Below are 20942 nucleotides of genomic sequence, written 5' to 3'. Positions count from 1 at the left end.
GGGGAGATAGAGAGGAGAAGGGAGTTGAGGGAAATTGGAAGGGGAGATGAACCATAAGAGACTATGAACTCTGAAAAACAATCTGAAGGTTTTGAAGGGGGGGGTGGGAGGTTGGAGGAACCAGGTGGTGGGTATTAGAGAGGGTACAGATTGCATGGAGCACTGGGTGTGGTGCAAAAACAATGAATACTGTTACGCTGAAAAGAAATAAAAAATTAAAAAAAAAAAAAGAATGGCGTCAGTTCTGGGGCATCCGGGTGACTCAGTGGGTTAAAGCCTCTGCCTTAGGCTCAGGTCATGATCCCAGGGTCCTGGGATCCCGAGCCCCACATCGGGCTCTCTGCTCAGCAGGGAGCCGCCTTCCTCCTCTCTCTGCCTGCCTCTCGGCCTACTTGTGATCTCTGTGTGTCAAATGAATAAATAAAATCTTAAAAAAAAAAAAAAAAAAAAAAAAAAAAAAAAAGAAAGAATAGCGTCAGTTCCCCTACACTCCCATAATAAAGTCATATTACAAAGGGAAAAGAGATAAGTTAATGTTTGGTGCTACTGGAGGGGGAATTTCTTTTTTTTTTTTTTTTTTCTAAAATAGCTCTTTTAATATTCCATCTTTGTCTCAAGAATATTAAAATTGTTAATAACTTATAGGCAACATCTGAATTTTGCGAAATCCACCTTCAAGTTCTCCGAATTCAAACTTTTACCAACTGAAATATTCGCACATACCTTACAAATTAAAAAATAACGGACTCTAAATGATGACAATAATCACACCTAAATGCTCAAAGAGCACAATACAACTAGCTCTTATCTCAACATATTCCTTGAACTGAGCTAAAGTTCAATTCAAAACTAGTTCAATTCAAACTAGTTCAGTAGTTTCTAATATATTTCCTGAGATTACTACTTAGCATTATTTTTGTTGGGTTTAAATTTTAAGAAGGCACATAAATAATTGTAAACATGCAAAAATAAGGCAATATATAACCTGGACAGGAATAAACAGATGAAAATACTTGGTTTAATTTTTTAAGATATTTAATAAAAAATTCTTTTTAATGTGAGCACTTCCTGACAGTTTAAGCAACTATTTAAATGAAAAATCTCTCCTGTATCATTATTGACATTCCTCATGGGGACCTTGAAACCTTTCTAATACTGAAAAGTGTGTTGAATAGTTGCCTCTTCCCTCCTGCCAGAGGAAACGTAAGAGGAAAAATAAGATACTTTAGTACTCTGGAGAGGCTAGGTAATATCCTGAATCTTTTCAAAATGTTAATCAGACTCAGGGTGAGTCCTGAAGTTTTCGCTCCTAAAAAAGTGCTTAAAAACTTTGGAGCTATGGACCCTTCCAGGAAGCTACTTAGGACTTCCTGGCAAGAATGGGAAACAAAGATTTAGTTTGCACAAAATCACTACTCAGGTTTAAATTAGTAGATGTGAAAAATTTTAAAACACAAGGCTTATATTAAGAAGGAGATATATATATATATGTATATACATATACATATATATGAATCTAAGAAAGGCCCTAAAGAGCAAAACAACACTTTACCTCTAAATGGGGAACACCAGAAAGAATCCAAATTAGTAGAAAAGAAAGAAAAACTTGGCAGTGATATATCCTTCCTACAGGCAGGAAATAATAGGACTGGATTAAAATTCTAGTGGAATAATTTTAGATCTGAAAAAGAATTTATGGGTCTAATCCAAATCCCTCAATTTACAGATGAGGAAACTTGAGGCCCATTTATTTATTCATTTAACAAACATTTATTGTGTGCCTACATGCTCAACGCTGGAAATACAACAATGACAAGAAAAGACATGGTTTAAAGAGGGAAAGTGACTTGCCCAAAGTCACAAAGCAGTTAGCAGCTAAATGGGCTCTTTGCACTAAACCCAATATTGCCTAATACAATCATTTCTGCATCTGTAAGCACACTAAGCCTTTGATGAAGGTTCTATGCAAAGATAAGATTTTCATATACAACTGATAATAGTAACATTCTATAATATAAGAGATGTCTAGATTTTATATTCAGATGGTTTTAGAATCTATATAAAATAACCACAAAGTTTCTTTATTAGCACATGAAATGATAACTTCCTTGGAAGTACTTTCTAATTTTTTTGGTCCTTAGGTATTATATGTGCAAATTTTGACAATTTTGAAATTTTTCAAGGTGATTTCCAGTCATACAACTACAACTCTCACTATATTGTTTCTTTTAAATTGCAACTTTTCATTCAACTAGTATTTTAATATTTTATTTTCAATAAATGACTCTATTTTCAAAGACCTACCTAGTTCTACCATTAACCAATTTACCTATCTTAGTCAATTATAGCTCAACCAGTTTGGTAACCTCAGCATATAATTAACAGAGATATAGTTAATAAAATGTCCTGTATCAGAACTTACATCTTTAAAGAAAACTTACAAGCTTCACTTCAAAAATGGACAATGGTACTTACACAAAAGAGAAAATAAGAATCTGGAATCACTTCTTTTGTTATTTCTGGCTGGTTTAATACCCTTAAGAAAGCAGTAGGGGAGTTCTTTAACAAAGAAGAGGGTAAGAGACCTTTACTAGAGAAGTAATAGTATAGTTTCAGAGTTCATTTTTAATTAAAATAAACCAAAATAAAAGGTATGAAATTTTTATAACTTATTGAAATAAAAAGTTTTTTAGATAATCCAGACTGGAAAGTAATGTAATCTATATTCCAACAAGTCTGAGAATGATGGGAAAGATGAGGAGATTTAAAAGCTCCCTGTGCTGTACTACCAACATTACAGCATGGAGCTCCAAGGTTGATTTTCCATCCTTAGTCTCCAGAAGGCTCTCCTATGCTGCACTTCCTTCCCCTGACCATTCATTCCCTCTTATTATTGTGCTTCCTCCCTATATAATAAGCTCTATGAAGGACAGACACTGGACATTATCCATCTCTGAATCCTACTTTGAAGCACAGCACATTACTGGCACTCAGTAATGAATCCCATAGATGGTAACCAAAATTTAAGAACTGGTAACAACAACTCTCATTCATATATCCATACTCTAATAAAACTAACTGTACTAACAAAAATTAAAACTACATCAGGAACATAGGCTTCCATCTCAAACACCAGGGAATGTTAAGTGCAGGGCAGGGCTGACCACTGTGAAAGGTCTGGCTACACAAAAAATCATGATGCATGCAGCTCTAAAATATCAACCACTTCTTTTTAAATACGAAAGGTCAATTGCAAGCCTCATATAATGAAAGAAGAAAACTGTCTGGAATAAAAGAAACATTAAGTGAAGAAGAAATGACAAGGTCATTTTTATCTCTGGATTAAGACATTTTAATATACATAATGTATAGTACTTCATATAATTTATTAATGTCATTTTCTATAGGACACTGTAATTAATTCAGTGACATCAATATTGACCTCATACAGACAAAAGATGAAAGCGGGATTTTCTTGTGTACCAAGTACAAAACATGTGCTAAAGAGTTACCACACACGACAGGTGTAAGAGATCAACTTTAAAGATGACTCAAGTTTACAGTAGTTGCTTCACATGGTTTCCCCTCAAGACTTGGATGCCACTCAGTGATCCGTATTTGTGCAAATGCTATCTCCAACTGTCCAACTACCTCCTTTTGCCAGCCCCACTTTTGCCTGTTTTACTGCTGCCGCTGCTAGACTTGCCAGAAGATTTTGAAGAGAAGAGTCTTGTCATGAACTCAGAAACATCAGGCAATTCATGGTTGGAATTCAGCATATTCATCGACTGTTCCATCTCCTGCAAGAGGACAAAGCACAGTAAAAGGAAAGGCATTAAGATCCTTCAAGTCATCTAACAACTAACACTTCCATTAAAGGAGAGAAAGAGAACAAAGAGCAGCTACTGGTCCTCAGCAATGTTTTACCCCACAGCCCTTCAGAAACCATGTTTCATACCTCCTTTATACTACTAAGCATTGTGGCCCTTAATTAATGTCCAATAAATCTTATGTTGGTGTGATTCAGCTTATGTTTTCATAAAGAGTATTTCCCATGATTATATGTGATCATATTCTTGCCACCTTATTTTGTTTTCTGGTTAAAATGCTCTTACTGTTTTAATGTTTTTTTAAACTCGTGCTTTCTTTAGATGCATATAAAAAAGAGTATCAGTCTTTAACTATATACAAAGTTATCAGAAATGTTTGGACAATAAATACATATTTCCAACACTTCATTCCTAAGGCCCTTAGTAGTAAATCTGTGAATGCTATTAAGGCCTGAGGGATCTCAATCACAGCATCTAGAGCAAGAAACAGAAATGCTACAAACAAATTACCGGCAGGACCTCATAAGGATCTGGCACTTTTATTTTGAGGTTTTGTCCTCTCTCTAATAAGCCAACAATCTATAAAGTACTGCTCCACCTTCAACAATATTTATGTAATGTATGTCACACTTGAATTTTACATTAAATTCCAAAGTGAACTTAAACTTGTATTAGTTTACACATGAAAAAAAAAAAAACCAGCAAAAACTGTATTACCTATCATTTAAAGTTGAACACCACTTGGATATTAGCTTAGGCTTTCTCCCCAAAGGTAGAATTTATACACAGGTTTTCAAGGAGGAAGTGCACTTACAGATATATCCAGGAAAAGAAACATTTTAAGCATAAATCAGAAATGTTAAACAAGCTCTAATCATAAAAAATTAAATGTATATCGTAAGAGGTCTTGAGACCCTGCAAAAATGTATCACCAACTCTATTTCTGAATCTCCTCAATTCTGAAGCTCTTGAATAAAGACCTTTTTACACTGCTTACTATGTGCAAAGCACTCTGCAAGGAATGAACTTTTGATCCAATGTGACCTCCAATGTTTTCTTCTATTGATACCACAGGGTTAACTGGTTAACAAGGATGACATAGGATGTACACTTTCTGACCAACACTGAAGCAAAAATGTCAAATTTGGCAGTAAGACATTCTGAAGTATCATAAAGCATTCTTTGATCATGAAACTTTTTCTGCTATTCCAGCTTGGAATAAATGCCTTGCCTTCTACAGAACTTAATCATCTACTACCTCAGCAGACATTTTAATTTATTTGATGTGTATCTTATTTTCCCATTTAAAACTCTCTCACACATATACCCACAATCCTCTGATGGCAAGAAGAGTGTTTATAAATCCATTCTATTTCCTACATTTAACTGGATTCTGAGTCTGTTGACAACAGGGATGATATACAACTCATTTTTGTATCCCTAGTATCTATAACATAGATATCAACTAAAAAATGTTCATTCAGCAATGAATAAAGTGTCAATACATTCATATATTACATACAATGGAAAAACCTGGAACTGAGGAAATGAGCTTGTTGATGGTTTCCAGACAGAAGAAAAATAAGGGTTTAAAAAGAATTCTGGGGGGTGCCTGGGTGGCTCAGTGGGTTGAAGCCTCTACCTTCGACTCAGGTCATGATCCCAGGGTCCTGGGATCAAGTCCTGCATCAGGCTCTCTGCTCAGCTGGGAGCCTACTTCCCTTCCTCTCTTTCTGCCTTCCTCTCTGCCTACTTGCAATCTCTGTCTGTCAATAAAATGAATAAAATCTTTAAAAAGAATTCTGAAGATTTTATGGAAGCAAGTATTTAAAAGAGACAAAGCAGTGGCACTAAATTTGAAGCATCTTACCTGGCAACTCCCCGCCCATTGCAAAACCAGTATGATATTGTGGTGAAAAGTCTAGAAGCCACTATTCTATTTTTCTCCCTTAGTTAACTGAATTTGTGCGTGTGTGTGTGTGTGTGTGTGTATCTGACTACAAAAGCTAAATATATACTCTCAAGAGTTTTATAAAATAAAGGTAAATCATAAAAAGCCATCATTTTGCAAACTATATGAATTGGGGTACCATTTGAACTATTTAACAAAAGAGGCACAAAGACACAAAGTCGTACTAAGCAGAGTGTTTAAGCTATATGAAGAGACCCAGGCTTTTATCAGGCAGAACCAACTGAATTTATCTGGTCCAGTGGAAATAAGTAATTAAATGAGAGGAACATGATACTGTGCTAACACAGCCTCTGAATGAATTTGGCTTGGGAATTAAGATAAAGCTGAAAAAACGCAAGCCATTTGGCCACAACAGCTGGTTCAGGCATCAGAATATGGTTCAAAAATCCACAAAGGGGGCAAACATCTTACCCGTCTCATGTCAGGATCACTTGTATTGACCACTTTGGGCAGAAGCACAAATATCAATAATGGAAGAACCATCATCATAACCTATGGAGGAAAAAAAATCCAGAAAGTGTTTTCCCCACTTGACAGAAGAATAAAATCTACACTTAACAATCCATGATGAAATTAAAGATTCAAATGTTATATATAGAATAAAACTACCAGCACCACCTCAATTCTATTGACCCAGCCCTGCTGATATAAGGTTCTCCTCATTGTTTGACTACTGTAGAGTATTAAGAGCCTAATTCATGTAGGTTTGGACCTTACAGACACCTCACTTCGTTTATGAGCTACCTATCATTTTGCAGAGTTTACAATTTTATTTAACATTTCCTTAATCTGCAGTCTGGCATTAGGAACAAGGATCCTGATGGCCAATTGGGATCTTTCCAGATGACTCTGTGGTTCTTGCAGAAAATATTATATTGACTCTCTAATTAATATACATCTTCTCAAGACTGCAACATAGTACCAGGTGACTACTACAACAGATCAGTTTTGAAAAATGCCTGCCACGCTTCTAGCACTAGGTATGTTTCTGCGGAATTTCAGAAATGAGAATATGGAAGATATTTCTTAATAAGGTTTGGAGTTTTATTGCTGATTTCTCCTATGCACTCTACCCTCCTGGTTCTTTATGTCTGATAGCAGATCAGACTATTTATTTATTTTATTTATTTTACTATTTATTTCTCTCAAAAAATGTACATTCCCCAAATATTCCTGTTTGTGATTTAAATAGCTATCAGCAAGGAATATGATCACCATTTAGAATATTTCAAGATAATAATTCAACTTCCAGAAGCAGAAAAAAAAAACTTAATTTGTTTCTAAAGAATGTATCCTATTAGTGTTTTATTATTACTGGATACCATAACATCAGTTTCATACCAAGTATTTAAATTATCACAGAATATCTTCTCTGTTTACTACACATGTGAAAAAAGGAGAAAAATGCTTACTCAAGCCACCAATAGTAGCTGTTCAATAAATGATGGCACATTCATCAGTGAACTAATAGGCAGGTAGAACGAAGGATGAGACTGCTAACTCCACATTTGACTAACCACATACTCTTATTCCATTCGCATTTTAAAACATTTCATCATAAGTATTTATCCCATTTCTGTTGCACATTTCAGTGTCAAAGCAACCATGCAATTCTCACTACATTATTTCCATTATTATTTCCAAAGCTACTATTTTCCTGAAATCAATAAATCAATAACCTATTCACCATTAACCATTCATCTAACAATCTGACGTCTTTTCTTCCTCACCAGGATTAGACATTTTTGACTACCTAGAATCAAATTAGAGAGTAGTTAAGATACTTAATTGTAGCATGATACATACCATCGGGTTCATTAGAAAGTCTGTCCAGCCCCATGATTCCCTTTTAATAAAGTAAGAAGGTGGGCCTGAAGATTTCATTTGGAGAGGATAGGGCAGTCTGACCACTTCTGATGTTTTGATGTAATTCACATATCTTGCTCTGATAAAGCCACATGAGAAAAGCATCAGTAGTTTATTCAAAAACATTACTAGTTAAAAGAACTACTCATAGTTTTTAGCAATACCTTTCGCTTTTTCCAAAATGCTTTGGCATCTAAACTCTTGATCTTAAAAATCTTATCTATATTTCTAAAGCATTTAGCAAAATGTAGAGAAAGAACACTAAACTTGAAATCGGGAGACCTAATTTTGAGCTGTAGCTCTGTCATTATATAGGCCTATGGGATTAGACAAGTTCTCTGTTTATATCAAAAGCTCTTTTAGAAATTCTTCTAGCTCTAATGCTCTTTGATTATATTTAATAATAAATTAATTTTGCTATAAATATACAAAATTGCTGCATATCTCTTTGGTTGTCTGAGATGAATTAATAAACATACCTAATTTTCAAGTCTATTTTGCAAGAAAAATTTATGATTCAAGAAAGTCCTGCAACAGTGCTATAGGTAACACTACATTTTCACCTGAGATGCACTAACTTTAATCAAAACTCTAACCCACTTTCACACATGTTCCAGCTTACTCTTTGAAAACTGCCTCCCCGCTGCTCACTCGTTTGCTTTCAGAACTTCTATTTCACACCTGTTCAACCTTTTCATTCTCTACTAGGCATCTTAACTAAATTCTTTCACAGTGTCCATTCCTTTATGTGTACTAGATTCTGGGTAAGTTTTTTCTGATCCATCTTATAGTTCCTCAAACCTCTGTTCAATTGCTTAACACATGCATTGAGTTTTGTATTCCAAAGCCTGTATTTATTGGAGAAGTTCTATTTTGTTCTTTTTTCAAATATCTATGATCTATTTTTGTAGTATCTTACTCTTATGGCAATAAGTCTTTTATTTGGTTTAGCATTTTAAATATAAACTATTTCATAGTTCATATCCAGTAATTCTATTGTCTAAGGTTCTCAGAGGTCTAATTCATCTGCTGACTCAATGTACATTGTTTTCTTGGGTATTTGATAAGTTATGTGCTTTTTTTTACATACGGGCCTGGACAGAGAGTATCTCCTTGCAAAGAGGTTATGCATTTGTCTCTATCACAAGTCCAGGAATGTGACCAGGAATGATCTTGTTAATTGCATGTCCTGAAAGTTTCTGGATTATGTGGGAAGTAATAAATTCACACACTAAATTTCAATGAGGGTAGGATGGTGACTATTAAATTTCAGGAGAGATTTTTCCCTCCAAAAGTCCAGGCCCAGATTGGGAGCCTGGTCTTTTTGGATTTTAGTGCCAAGGGTCAAAGGGAAAATCAAGTCCTAGATCTAATTCTGGCTCAAAGAAAGCCTAAGACTTACCTCTTACCTACATACTGCTAATAAAATCTAAGCTTCTTCTTTTTCTTTTTCTTTTTTTTTTTTTAAAGTAGGCTCCATGGGCTGAGATCAAGACCTGAGCTAAGATTAAGAGTTGGATGTTTAGCCAACTAAGCCACCCAGATGCCCCAAATCTGAGTGTTTTGGTTAGAACATCAAACCCCCAGGAATGAAAGTGGCTTATGATTTGTCCCCCAGGACTTTCCTTATACATTTAAAAGGAGATGTTTATCATATACCAAGCATGCTTACAAAATACTGGCCAAGAATATTAGGATCTTATTTAAATCCCCCTCTTTCTCTATTCTGTCCCATTCACAATTATTAAAATGATAAAGGCCTTGTTTTTAATATGCTTCAGGCATCCAATCATCAGGAATGGAACTGAGAATATGAATCCCACTGCTGCAATCAGTCCTTAAATGCTAAAGAAGGAAGTACTCTTTACCCAAAGCAAAAACCTTTATATATAGAAAAATATTTCCACTTGCTTACTTTATTCAAAATTCAGAGCAAAAATACATAAATATAAATTATAGTTTCTTTTTTTTTTTTTTTAAAGATTTTATTTATTTATTTGACAGAGAGAGATCACAAGTAGGCAGAGAGGCAGGCAGAGAGAGAGAGAAGGAAGCAGACTCCCTGCTGAGCAGAGAGCCCGATGCGGGACTCGATCCCAGGACCCTGAGATCATGACCTGAGCCGAAGGCAGCGGCCTAACCCACTGAGCCACCCAGGCGCCCTAAATTATAGTTTCTAATAGACAAGCATGCCCCCCCCTTTTTAAAAGATTTTTATTTATTTATCAGAGAGAGAGAGCGTGCACGCACAAGCAGGCAGAGTGGCAGGCAGAAGCAGAGAGAGAAGCAGGCTCCCGGCTGAGCAAGGAGCCAGATGCAGGACTCGATCCCAGGACTCTGGGATCACACCTGAACTGAAGGCAGCAGCTTAACTGACTGAGCCACCTAGGCATCTCCAAGCATCCCCTTTTAACAACTCTCATTTCCCCCAGTATTTAGTGTTTTTGATATTTCTTTAAAAACCTGTGAAATGTATACATAATGTACAGTGTAATCTACATACCCACCCATCTCTAAACTTACAATTTTAAAATATATAAAAAGTCATGATAAGTCTGTTGTTTTTTTTAAAGGTTTTTTTTTTTTTTTTTTTTTTAAGATTTTCTTTATTTGACAGAAAGAGAGACAGCGAGAGAGGGAAAACAAGCAGGGGGAGTTGGAGAAAGAGAAGCAGGCTTCCCTCCCTCTGAGCAGGGAGCCCAATGCGGGACTCAATCCCAGGATTCTGGGATCATGACCTGAGCTGAAGGCAGACACTTAATGACTGAGACATCCAGGCGTCCCATGGTAAGTCCTTTAAAGTTTAAATTTAACATACTAAGATTTTACCTATATATTTTCTTACAAATCTTCATGCCTCTAAAAAAAGAAGTGAGAAATTTGATACCTAATGTGCTTCAACTACTTTAAAAAAAATCCACTTATTCTAATCAAATATTTATAAACATATTTACAAGAGATTACCTTCAATTCAAGCTTTACCCTTGCTCTAAACAGCCAACAGCAAGAAATATGATTAGAATTTGGAGAAACTAGGGGCGCCTGGGTGGCTCAGTGGGTTAAGCCTCTGCCTTCAGCTCAGGTCATGATCCCAGGGTCCTAGGATCGAGCCCCTCGTTGGGCTCTCTGCTCGGCAGGGAGCCTGCTTCCCCCCTCTCTCTGCCTGCCTCTCTGCCTACTTGTAATCTCTGTCTGCTAAATAAATAAATAAAACCTTAAAAAAAAAAAAAGAACTTGGACAAACTAGACTATTCTAAGACAACAATTTTAACTTCAAAAATCAGGGGGGTAATTCGTTTCTAAGTGACATCATTTTTGGTGGCATCATTATATTAGTTTCATGATAATATCAAGAATGTAAGTTGTAATTGTCTCTGTTCATTACACATGTTAACAAAGGAGAAAGAATGGGCACCTGGGTGGCTCAGTCATTGGGTGTCTGCCTTCAGCTCAGGTCATGATCCCAGGATCCTGGGATTCTGGGATCCACTGGGCTCCCTGCTCAGTGGGGAGCCTGCTTCTCCCTCTCTAGCTCTCGGGTGCTTCTGCTCTCTCTTGTTATAGCTCTCTCTCATAAATAAATAAAATCTTAAAAAAAAAAAAAGAAAAAAAAAAGGAGGGACGCCTGGGTGGCTCAGTTGGTTGGACGACTGCCTTCGGCTCAGGTCATGATCCTGGAGTCCCGGGATCGAGTCCCGCATCGGGCTCCCAGCTCCATGGGGAGTCTGCTTCTCTCTCTGACCTTCTCCTCGTTCATGCTCTCTCTCACTGTCTCTCTCTCAAGTAAATAAATAAAATCCTTAAAAAAATTAAAAAAAAAAAAAAAAAAAAAAAGGAGGAGAAAGAAAACCCTACCTACCCATCAATAGGCACAGGCATCAATGGACTACTCTGTAGCTAATATAAAGGATGAGACAGCTCTACGTGAGACTCACTCTACGTGAATTATAATATACTTTTATGACATTCAGTGTCCCAAAACAAAACAAAGCAAAACATAAGGTGAAGAAAGAAGAAAAACATTTTAGGTGTAAACACTATCTCAAATGTAAATATTATGGTATCAACTGAACATATCTCTATCATTCAGCTCAATCTGGGGTCGCTACAAATCAACCCAAATATTCTCGGCACATACCAAAAAGGTCAGCAATAAAACAGAACCCCCAAATTATTTTTGCCTTTCCAAGACTTACGCTTTATTACTGTAACATGGAGTCATTTTGTGATAGCTCAAAGAGACATTACCACTCAAAATTCTTTCATATTTGTCACCATACCTCAATAAAGCTAGAAAAAACAAATAAATAAAAAAAATATTTATTTATTTATTTATTGGTCAGTTTAGACCAAAGAGAATACTACTAGTATGGGACAATAATAAATAAATAAATTAAATGCTGAATAACAGAAGGAATAACTGTGGACATCTACACAACAGATTCTAACTTCAAATGGATTTGTGGTATTCTATACTCACGGCCTGAATTATTCCCACATTCTTTTCACCTCAACTTCAAAGCATATGCTCATCTACTTAGAAATTATACTGTGCTTTTTTCTTTTCTCATCATGATCCTCACTTTGAGATAAACTATACAATGTAATCCACTGTTTGCCCCCAAAATACTAAATTTCCACTGCACACTAAATATTTCAGAAAGGAAGAACTAAAGAAATTTCCAGATCAATACAACTATTAAGTAGATATTAAGAGGTACTGTCAAAATATCCCAGTGAAAAACAGGTGGCATATACTATTTCTAATTTAGAAAAGTTAAATAATTTCCCACTTTAAATAATCATATTTCCTTTTTTTTTTTTTAAGATTTATTTATTTGTCAGAGAGAAAGAGAGAGAGAGCGCACAAGCAGGGGAGCAGCAGGCAGAGGGAGAAGCAGCCTCCCTGCTGAGCAAGGATGAGATGTGGGACTCTCAGGGTCCTGGAACCATACCTTAGTCGAAGACAGAAGCTTAACTAACTGACAATCATTATTTCAATTATAACTTTCACAGGGCTTTTGCTCTCATAGTAGGTAATGAAGAATGAAGTGCCTCTTCATTCTTCAGTAGGTAATGAATGAAGAAGTGCCTCTTCTCTATTATAATATTAGGAGTAAAATAAATTTAAGCCAGAGCAGGAGGAAGTTCAACTTTGCAGTATTACCAATGCTCAATTAAAACAATGTAAGGATATTGGGAGGTTGGGGCAGAGAGGAAAAAAATTTAAAATTAAAGACAATATAAGGATATTTTTATGGAATACCTAGTTTAAATGAGAAACTTTTCAGCCCTAACTATAAATTCTAAAAGGAATATAGGAGGTACTCAGCAGCCTTGCCTTTTGTAAAAACTAAATCAGGTGCCCTTACCTCATTTTTCCTTTTGAAGTGATATCTACTCGGACAGGATCAAACCTGTAAGCTGGAGATATAACTTCCACTACATAAGATCCAGAAGGTATATCATGAACCACAAAACTCCCATCTGTCCTAGAAAAATGAAAATCATATTTAGATACTTCTGATCAACAGCTTGCTTTTTTCTTATGTTCTAAATCACCTGTTAACTCCCAAATCAACCCCCCCATCAAATGACACAGAAATTGACAACAACAAAAAAAGTCCCCAAACTGGCAAGAATTGTCCCCATGCTTCAGCTTCCATAATCACACAGTAAGGGTTCTGGAAAATACACCACAGCACTCCACAGGAGCAGAGAATCCTGACATAGAAAGTACTTCTAGTTCCTTCTGGGGGATAGTTGATAACAGCGGCACAGTTTCAATTCTGAAGCCATGTCTTCATTCAGGAGAAATTATCAATATGCATCATTACTACATTAAGGTTCCAATTTTGCCTGCAACAACTCCTTAATTAAAAATAAATGGCTCCCCCCCCCCTAGTTTTTGTTTGCATTTTGTTGTCTTTCTTTCTAACAAGAAGGCCATCAAGTACAATTTGTTCCACTTGTTACAAATAGTTCCCATTTACTCTGGTTACTTTTGTTTGGATATACAGAAGTTTAACAGGTTTATGTAGTTAAAACTATCTGCCTTTTCCATACTGATTTTTTTCAAAACCTTCTAGACTTAGAAAACCACCCCATCCAAGGGCTGATAATTTCAGATTCACAGATCAAAATCAATTTGTTTTAATATTGGGAAACTGACATTCTGAGGAAAACGAAGTTTCTGTTTCAGGAAAAAACAAATGATCCTAAAAGGAACTGCTTTATCAGAGAAGTCCCTGGATCATAATACATTACATAATGCTTCTTAAATCATTGGGCTCTTTCGGGGCAACTGGGTGGCTCAGTCGGTTAAGTGTTTCCCTTCAGCTCAGGTCATGATCTCAGGGTCCTGCCATTGAGTCCCAAATCAGGCTCTCTGCTCAGTGCGGAGTCTGCTTGTCCCTCTCACTCTCCCTCTGTGCTTGCTCACTCGCGCGCTCTCTCTCTCCCCCAAATAAATAAATAAATAAATAAAGTCTTTAAAAAAAAAAATCCTTAGGCTGTTTCACAGCTGAAGGACTAATTTATTCTGCCACACCCACAATATTTACTAAAAGTAAAAGGAAAAGACATTCCTTGCTATTTCAAAGTACAGACTGAACTAAAACAGAACTGAAATGTAAACATCAAGTTAACTTGTTCCTGGGCTAGATACCATTGCTGGGCCTTTGCACCCACTCACTACCCTTCAACTCTTTGTAGACTGAAGGAAGGAAAGAAAATGAGCTTAGCATATTTTTCCCCAGCTCTCTCCCTGAGAGGCCACCTCTGACTTGCTGTGTCAAGGGACAGTGCTCCTCTGAAGGCAGTCCTTTCTTCCCCGCTAGGTCCCAGTAAACTTTACCTCCCCAAATTCCTTCAGGCTTAGAGGTAATAGTAGCCTCTAGAGTACTGCACAATCTGGTTGTTTCCCTATACCATGACTACAGTGTTTAATCCCTTCATTAGCTTTCCTTGAATTATTCTAATTTGGGTGTCTTCTGCTTCTTTATCGGACCCTCAATGAACCATCTTCAAAATATTTTTCTAGATCCAGAAAAGAATTAAACTAATGATTGAGAAACACAACAGCAGATCTAACTACCCAAAGGAAAAAGCAAATCTATTTTTCACCGTAAGACAAGTATTTGCGAAAGATAACATATAAATTTTATAATGTAATTTTAAAACTTGGTTTTAAAAATGTATTCTGCAATATGTAAGCTTTGTTGGATCCTGACTTGAGAGAATTACATGGAGCATTTTTGAGATAAACGAACTGGGTATTAGATGAATCTGTAGCATTATTACTTATTTTATTAAGTCAATAATGGTATTGTGAGCGTTTAAGCCCTTACCTTTTAGAGACACATAATAATGCTTTTTCAAGGGAGATTATATTTAGGGTGATATTTAAATATTCCAGAAAAAAAAAATGTGGTACAGAGGAGACATGAAACGGAACAGTAGATTGTGATGGGTACCTAAACATTCATGAAATTATCATTTATTTTAGTGTATGTCTGCAATTTTCCGTAACAAAAAGTTCCCCCCCCAAAAGTATAGTGCATAAAATCTACTACATCAAAAAACTGAAAACTACCTAAATGTCCCCAAACAGAAGACTGCTTAAATAAGTCATGCTTTATATACACAGTGAATGGGGGCAATAAGTGGCATGAAGCACCCTCTGTCAAAACTCCCCTCATTTCTATTAGACAAGGCCCAAGTCACCTCCAACAAGCCTAACTGTAAGTCAAAACTACAAGCTAATTATGCATAACAAGTACAAAACAATTACTATCCCTATTCCAAGAAGTTTCCCACCATAAGCACCTCATATTAATTCTTAGCCTTTCTACAAACAGAAGAACATGAAATAGTGTAAGTAACTGCTCCCAAAATATTAACTGGGGGATTAAAAAAAAAAAACAGATAACAAAGTACTACATATTGTATTTTACTATTAAAAATTCATTGGAAAAGATACAATAAAATGTTAAGTCTTGTTATCCCTAATTTGTTTATGTTTTCTTCAATAAACATATTGCTTATACATTACTTTAAAATAAAAATAATAGGGGCAGCTAAGTGGCTCAGTCGTTAAACGTCTGCCTTCAGCTCAGGTTATGATCCCAGAGTCCTAGAAACAAGACCGACATCGGCCTCCCTGCGGGGAGCCCACTTCTCCCTCACCCACTCCCTCTGCTTATGTTCCCTCTCTCAGTGTATGTCTGTTAAATAAATAAATTAATTAAATTAAATCTTCAAAAAACTAAACTAATAAATGCTTTTTAAAAGAATTGAATACTGCAGAAAAGAGAAGCCAAAACATCAATTTACACTATTAATTTACACTATTTACATTATCAATTTACACTAACTAAACCAAGGTTTAATTGAGTTTTTTCATTAAAACATCATTACTTGGGACAAACCCTAAAGAATGCCCTAATGCCAGATTTGTAAATACAAATAGTATTAAAAGACTAACTTTTCATCATTATCTATTAATCTGAGATTCAAATCTCATTCAACAGCACCTGGATAATCTGAATATTTGCAAATCAGATTTAGAAGTAAACGTCCAAATTTAAGATGTATGGGTTGCAAATACCACTTGCTGGTATACAAACCTATCAGAGAAACACTTCCTTTCCTAAATATTTTCTTTCAGTTCACAGTTTCACCTCCCAAGCAGTGATTGAAAGGCTTAAAACATCACATTTGTGCCTAAACATCTGAAAAGCAGGCGACTGCAAAACTGGAATGCTAATAAATTCACTACGTTCCTTAATATAGGCTGAAATCCCATTTTTGCTAATAACTAGAAAAGAAAGAAGCATGTAAGCAAATGTGGAGAAACCCCAGTCTCACATAAATGCAACCAAGTGTGATGTTTCAAATCCCTCGATGAATTCAACTGTAAAAAAGAACAACAATCCCACCACCAGGCATAAAAAAAAAAGGTGCTTTGATTAGGGACTTCAGGGCCCATTAATTTGAGAAGCAGCAACATTAGCCTCCCAGTCTATGCCATCATAGAAGTCCTTTGGGTTTTGAGAATTCCCACTTGTTTAGCATCTTTCTACACAACATCAAACTGCTAAAAGACTGAAATGAATGCAAAAAGTGGCCAGATTCTAAAGAGACCAAATGAGATGCAAAGGAAAGAATTCAGCACAAAACAAATAAGGGGTCCACCTATCGCCAGGGCCCAGGAGGGGTCGACCCCTACAAGGCAAAAATGGAGTTGAAGATAACGGATCCCACTGCTCCGGCCCTGGGGCAAGCACCTGCCACCCTTATTTCTGAGATACACGGAATGGGGTGATGGGGAAAATAGGGGAAAGCGTCGAGTTGCTTCCCAAGGTCTCCAGGCACAGAATGCTATTGACGCCCACCCTTTCACCCTCCGACAGCGACGTCGTCAGTTCTTGACACTTGGCTCTCCTAGAAGGAATTCCCTTCCGGCTTCCACGCCAACCGCTTTCCCGCTGCCCATAGGATGCTCACTTAAGGAATCCGACATGCTCTTCTCCGTCTACTAGCACTCGGGCGGCCGAGATCCAGTCCTGGGGCTTCACTCCTGGAACAACCGCACGTCCCTCAATCTTGAAGCGATCTCCTGTGCCGACCCCAGTCCCGCCTGATCCATCGGCAGTAGCCCCAGGCAGCTCCGAGCTCTGGGCATCCCCTGAGAGCAACAGAAGAAGGACGGAAAAGAAGCCCCAAACAGCGGCCGCCATGACAGCAGCTCTCAGCGGCCAGGCCGGCAGCCCCGGAAGCCCTCCCAGCCTCCCAGGTGTCGTCGGCGCCGCCGCCGGCCGATGTCGTCATCACAGTGCGCGGGGTCCTGGCGCGAGCTGAGGGCTCAAACCCGAAGGAAGGACTCTTGAGCCAATCGCCTTGCGAGGCGGAAATGAGGCAAAGCACCGCCGCGAACTCCCGGCGCTCGGGATTGGAAGGCGGTCCGAGGAAAGTGTCAGCTGCCTCTGAGGGGGGCCGCCCACAAAGCCAAAGTGGGGAGGTGTGTGTTGCTGTGGCAGCCGGCCCCGCCTCAGAGTAAAAGACTGTGAGACTGAGAGCCGCGACGCTCTCAGTTGTGTCTGCGAATGAGGCTCCGGCTTTCGGGGAAACGGGTTCCGAAGAGAGCTTTCAGAAAAGTTCTAGAGATTCCCCAAGGCGTGTGAGATGAAAATGTTCCCATTTGAGTGTTTAAAGGCGATCGTGTATCGGCATAGAAAATAGCTGGAAAAGATACACAACGATTTACTAAGGGTTGCCTCTGGCGAAAAAGGAAAGAGTTGAGGGACATTTAGTCTGGTACTACACCATTCGTTCGATTTTGAACGCTTTACCGTAAACACAACGTTAGGGATGGGGCGACCTGCCAGTACTGATCCCGGGGATTAAGTCAAGATTTCAGGGATCATCTTCAATCTTTTCATTTTCTTGATGATAGAAAGGGAAGGAACGTGCCCAAGGTTTCTGTTAGCTATCAACGTTGTCCTTTCGAATACAAATCTCTGGGTACAAATCTATATTGAAGATTATCGAGGGAAACGCCTTTTTTTTTTTTTTTTTTTTTTTTTTGCCTTGTGAACTCCTAGACTTAGCGTCCCAAAGAAAAATAACAAAAATTGGGGAAAAGGATACGAGAACCAAGTCCTCTGAGCCGCTGGCAGGGGGTAGAGATGCAGCCCCTGGGGCCACACCATACTCTATATTCTCCTGAGCATCAGCGACTGTGGGTTAGGGGTACTTTCCCTCTGAAGGTAGCCATTGCTTCACAGTTGGTCTTTGGAAGATGCAAAGCTACGGTAAAAAGATTATCAGGTGCTACAACCCTACACTAAACTACACTACGCTAGTGTAGTACAACTACACTAAACTATGAAAGAAAATTTCACTTTTCTTTTTATTTATTTATTTATTTGTTTGTTTGTTTGTTTGACAGAGAGAAATCACAAGTAGATGGAAAGGCAGTCAGAGAGAGAGAGAGAGAGAGGAGGAAGCAGGCTCCCCGCTGAGCAGAGAGCCCGACGCGGGACTCGATTCCAGGACCCTGAGATCATGACCTGAGCCGAAGGCAGCGGTTTAACCCACTGAGCCACCCAGGCGCCCCGAAAATTTCACTTTTTTAAAGTGTTACAAAATTTACCAATATGCTGACATAAAAATAGCTTCATCCCTAAATTTTCTGATATTCTTTTACATATTCTTGGTGACCCTGCTTTGTTGGTGTCTTAGACACATGTTCAATTTAATTAGTAGGTAATCAGTGTTGATCTTAATACTGTATGTGGGAGCTGGGGGGGTTGCTTTTTATAGTGGGCAGAGTGGAAGAACACCAGCAGCAAACAGCAACTGAACTCTGCATCCCCATTTCTGCCTTTCTCTTTGTTCCCCTACCTTACTGTCACTCTAATACAAAAAAAAACTAATGATCTGAACCCCTCAAATGCCAGCTTATACCTCCGCCGGCATAGATGGAGTAGAGAAGTCCCAGTAATGTTTTCTAACAGTGTGAAATACTATTATCTCTGGTGTTTTCTAGGAACTGCATAGGTATTCAACTTTAAATTATGCAAGAATTATTCCATAATGTATCTCTTGGACTCATGCCTTATAAAAGAAACTATAATTATAATGAAATATTTTAGAAGGACTGTATACTAGACTTGCTCTGTTTGCCCAGCCAGATTCATTCTCTACCCTTCACTCTGCTTTGTGTCTTAGAAGACTGGATCTTGAAGGATTGCAAAAACTTGGTTCCTTTGACCTCTGGGTGGTTGTAATTGGGTTCAGCCATTAGGAGGTATATGCAGGACACCTCATTCAGTTTTTCTCACTTCTGCCAATAATTGCAAGGAAGTTTAATGAAGGGATAATTTACAATAACCCCCTCAAGGCTTCCAACTATTTCCTGCCAAGATTTTGACCCGTATAGATTTCAAGCAGACCTACTTACCTTAATTGTGGGAAATACTGTTAAAATGAGAGATGATCAGTTTATTATCCAAGCCCTTTAATTTTTCTCTTTCTTGAGGCCTGGCTCTTGGCTTCTTCATATCATGGCCACAAGGGGGTGAACAAGGATAGGGACAGAGACAACATTCAAAAACCACACAAGGCATTTTTATAAATGTTGGATTGTACCAACAGAGGTTGAGTCTGGATTTTACAGGTAGTATTTATTTAATGTTTTAAAAAGGTGTTAACGTTTCTGATTTTTTGCAATTTTTTATAATATAAATGTTTTATCAATATAAATTGCAAAAATATAAAGCTATTTTAAAAATAAAAACAGAGGCTAACATTACTAAAAATAAATAATTGAATTTACCCTGACATCTTATAATTTGAATAAGCCAAAAAACGGTTGTCATCCTTATCTGGATTTTTCCATGATCACTTAAAGTGGCACCTTTGATGATGATTTTGGTCTTTTCCTCCCTTCAGTAATTTGCTTGTCAGCATCTTTCAGTGTTAAGGAGCTTTTTAAACAATTCTTCGTACATTGGCTGTTACAGAAGGGGTAGCAGATTTTAAGGTGTGACTACAAAATAATGAGGATTATACCCTTCTCTACGTCTCTTATATTTAAATCAGTGGGTTTGTGTTTAAAAAATAGAATAATATTCGCAGAATAATATTAGCTTTAGAAACTTCAGCTGAGTCAATACCCAAACACCCTGCTATTTGCTTTAAGTGATTTTTGCACTCTGAGTTCTCAAACCTCATTTACTTCAAGTAGATTAGCTAATCTTTTTCACTCAAATAATCTGGAGCCAATTTCCTTAATATTTAAAAATGCCCATCATCCACTAGTACTCCAAGTTTGGCTTTCTGAAGTTCCCTGTGGAGTCCTCTGAAATGGGATGTTCTCAGAGAGGGCTGAAAAGGCATCTAATTTGACTTAATGTCCTGCAGAAATAAATGAGAGATATTTCACTTTTCATTTTACTCTTAAGTTCTAATCCCTTCCACCAGGTTATCGGAAAATCTTAAGTAAAATGAATTGGGATAGTGTGAAGATGCACTAAAAAATTTAAACATGAGGGGGAAACAATTATTTTTAATATTAAGCAAAAAGGCAAAATTTTCAACATCCCGGGAAATTCTAGAGAAAGTGCTTTGTAAACGCTGATATAAATATTGTTAGTTATTGTGTTGGAACACTAGTGAATAAGAAATTAAAGTGTTAAAATGAAGAGTTATGTAATACTACCCTCTGTGCATTTGGGCTCTTTCCTCCTGAGGAACCCAGCTTCTCACAG

At 37.4% G+C, this 20942-nt stretch overlaps 1 protein-coding gene across 2 annotated transcripts; it reads right to left on the bottom strand.

Annotated features, from left to right (window-relative positions):
* Window positions 1-3328: 3328 nt before the first annotated feature.
* EMC7 (ER membrane protein complex subunit 7) lies at window positions 3329-17494 on the bottom strand. 2 transcript variants are annotated; one of them, XM_004751022.3, is made up of 5 exons: window positions 17176-17489; window positions 13041-13160; window positions 7609-7747; window positions 6214-6294; window positions 3329-3800 (listed from the first exon to the last, which is right to left on the bottom strand). In XM_004751022.3, exons 1-5 carry the CDS (start codon window positions 17406-17408, stop codon window positions 3648-3650), a joined length of 726 nt encoding a protein of 241 aa, XP_004751079.1. In that variant the 5' UTR covers window positions 17409-17489; the 3' UTR covers window positions 3329-3647. The 2 variants fall into 2 exon arrangements, with proteins under 2 accessions (XP_004751079.1, XP_004751080.1); XM_004751023.3 differs by lacking the exon at window positions 13041-13160 and having other exon boundaries at window positions 17176-17494.
* Between the last annotated feature and the right edge of the window lie 3448 nt (window positions 17495-20942).

The sequence above is a fragment of the Mustela putorius genome, unplaced genomic scaffold, assembly GCF_011764305.1.
Source record: "Mustela putorius furo isolate JIRA1106 unplaced genomic scaffold, ASM1176430v1.1 tig00003898_pilon_pilon_pilon, whole genome shotgun sequence".
Taxonomy (NCBI): Eukaryota; Metazoa; Chordata; class Mammalia; order Carnivora; family Mustelidae; genus Mustela; species Mustela putorius.
Note: the sequence above shows the minus strand (reverse complement) of the source record. Positions and strands in the feature narration are given on the sequence as shown.

Coding starts and splice junctions, on each gene's coding strand:
- EMC7 (XM_004751022.3), bottom strand. CDS start 17,408: ATGGCGGCCGCTGTTTGGGGCTTCTTTTCCGTCCTTCTTCTGTTGCTC. Junction 6,295..7,608: donor ACTTTCTAATGAACCCGATG/GTATGTATCATG, acceptor TTTCCTCCATAG/GTTATGATGATGGTTCTTCC. Junction 3,801..6,213: donor GTGATCCTGACATGAGACGG/GTAAGATGTTTG, acceptor GTCCTCTTGCAG/GAGATGGAACAGTCGATGAA.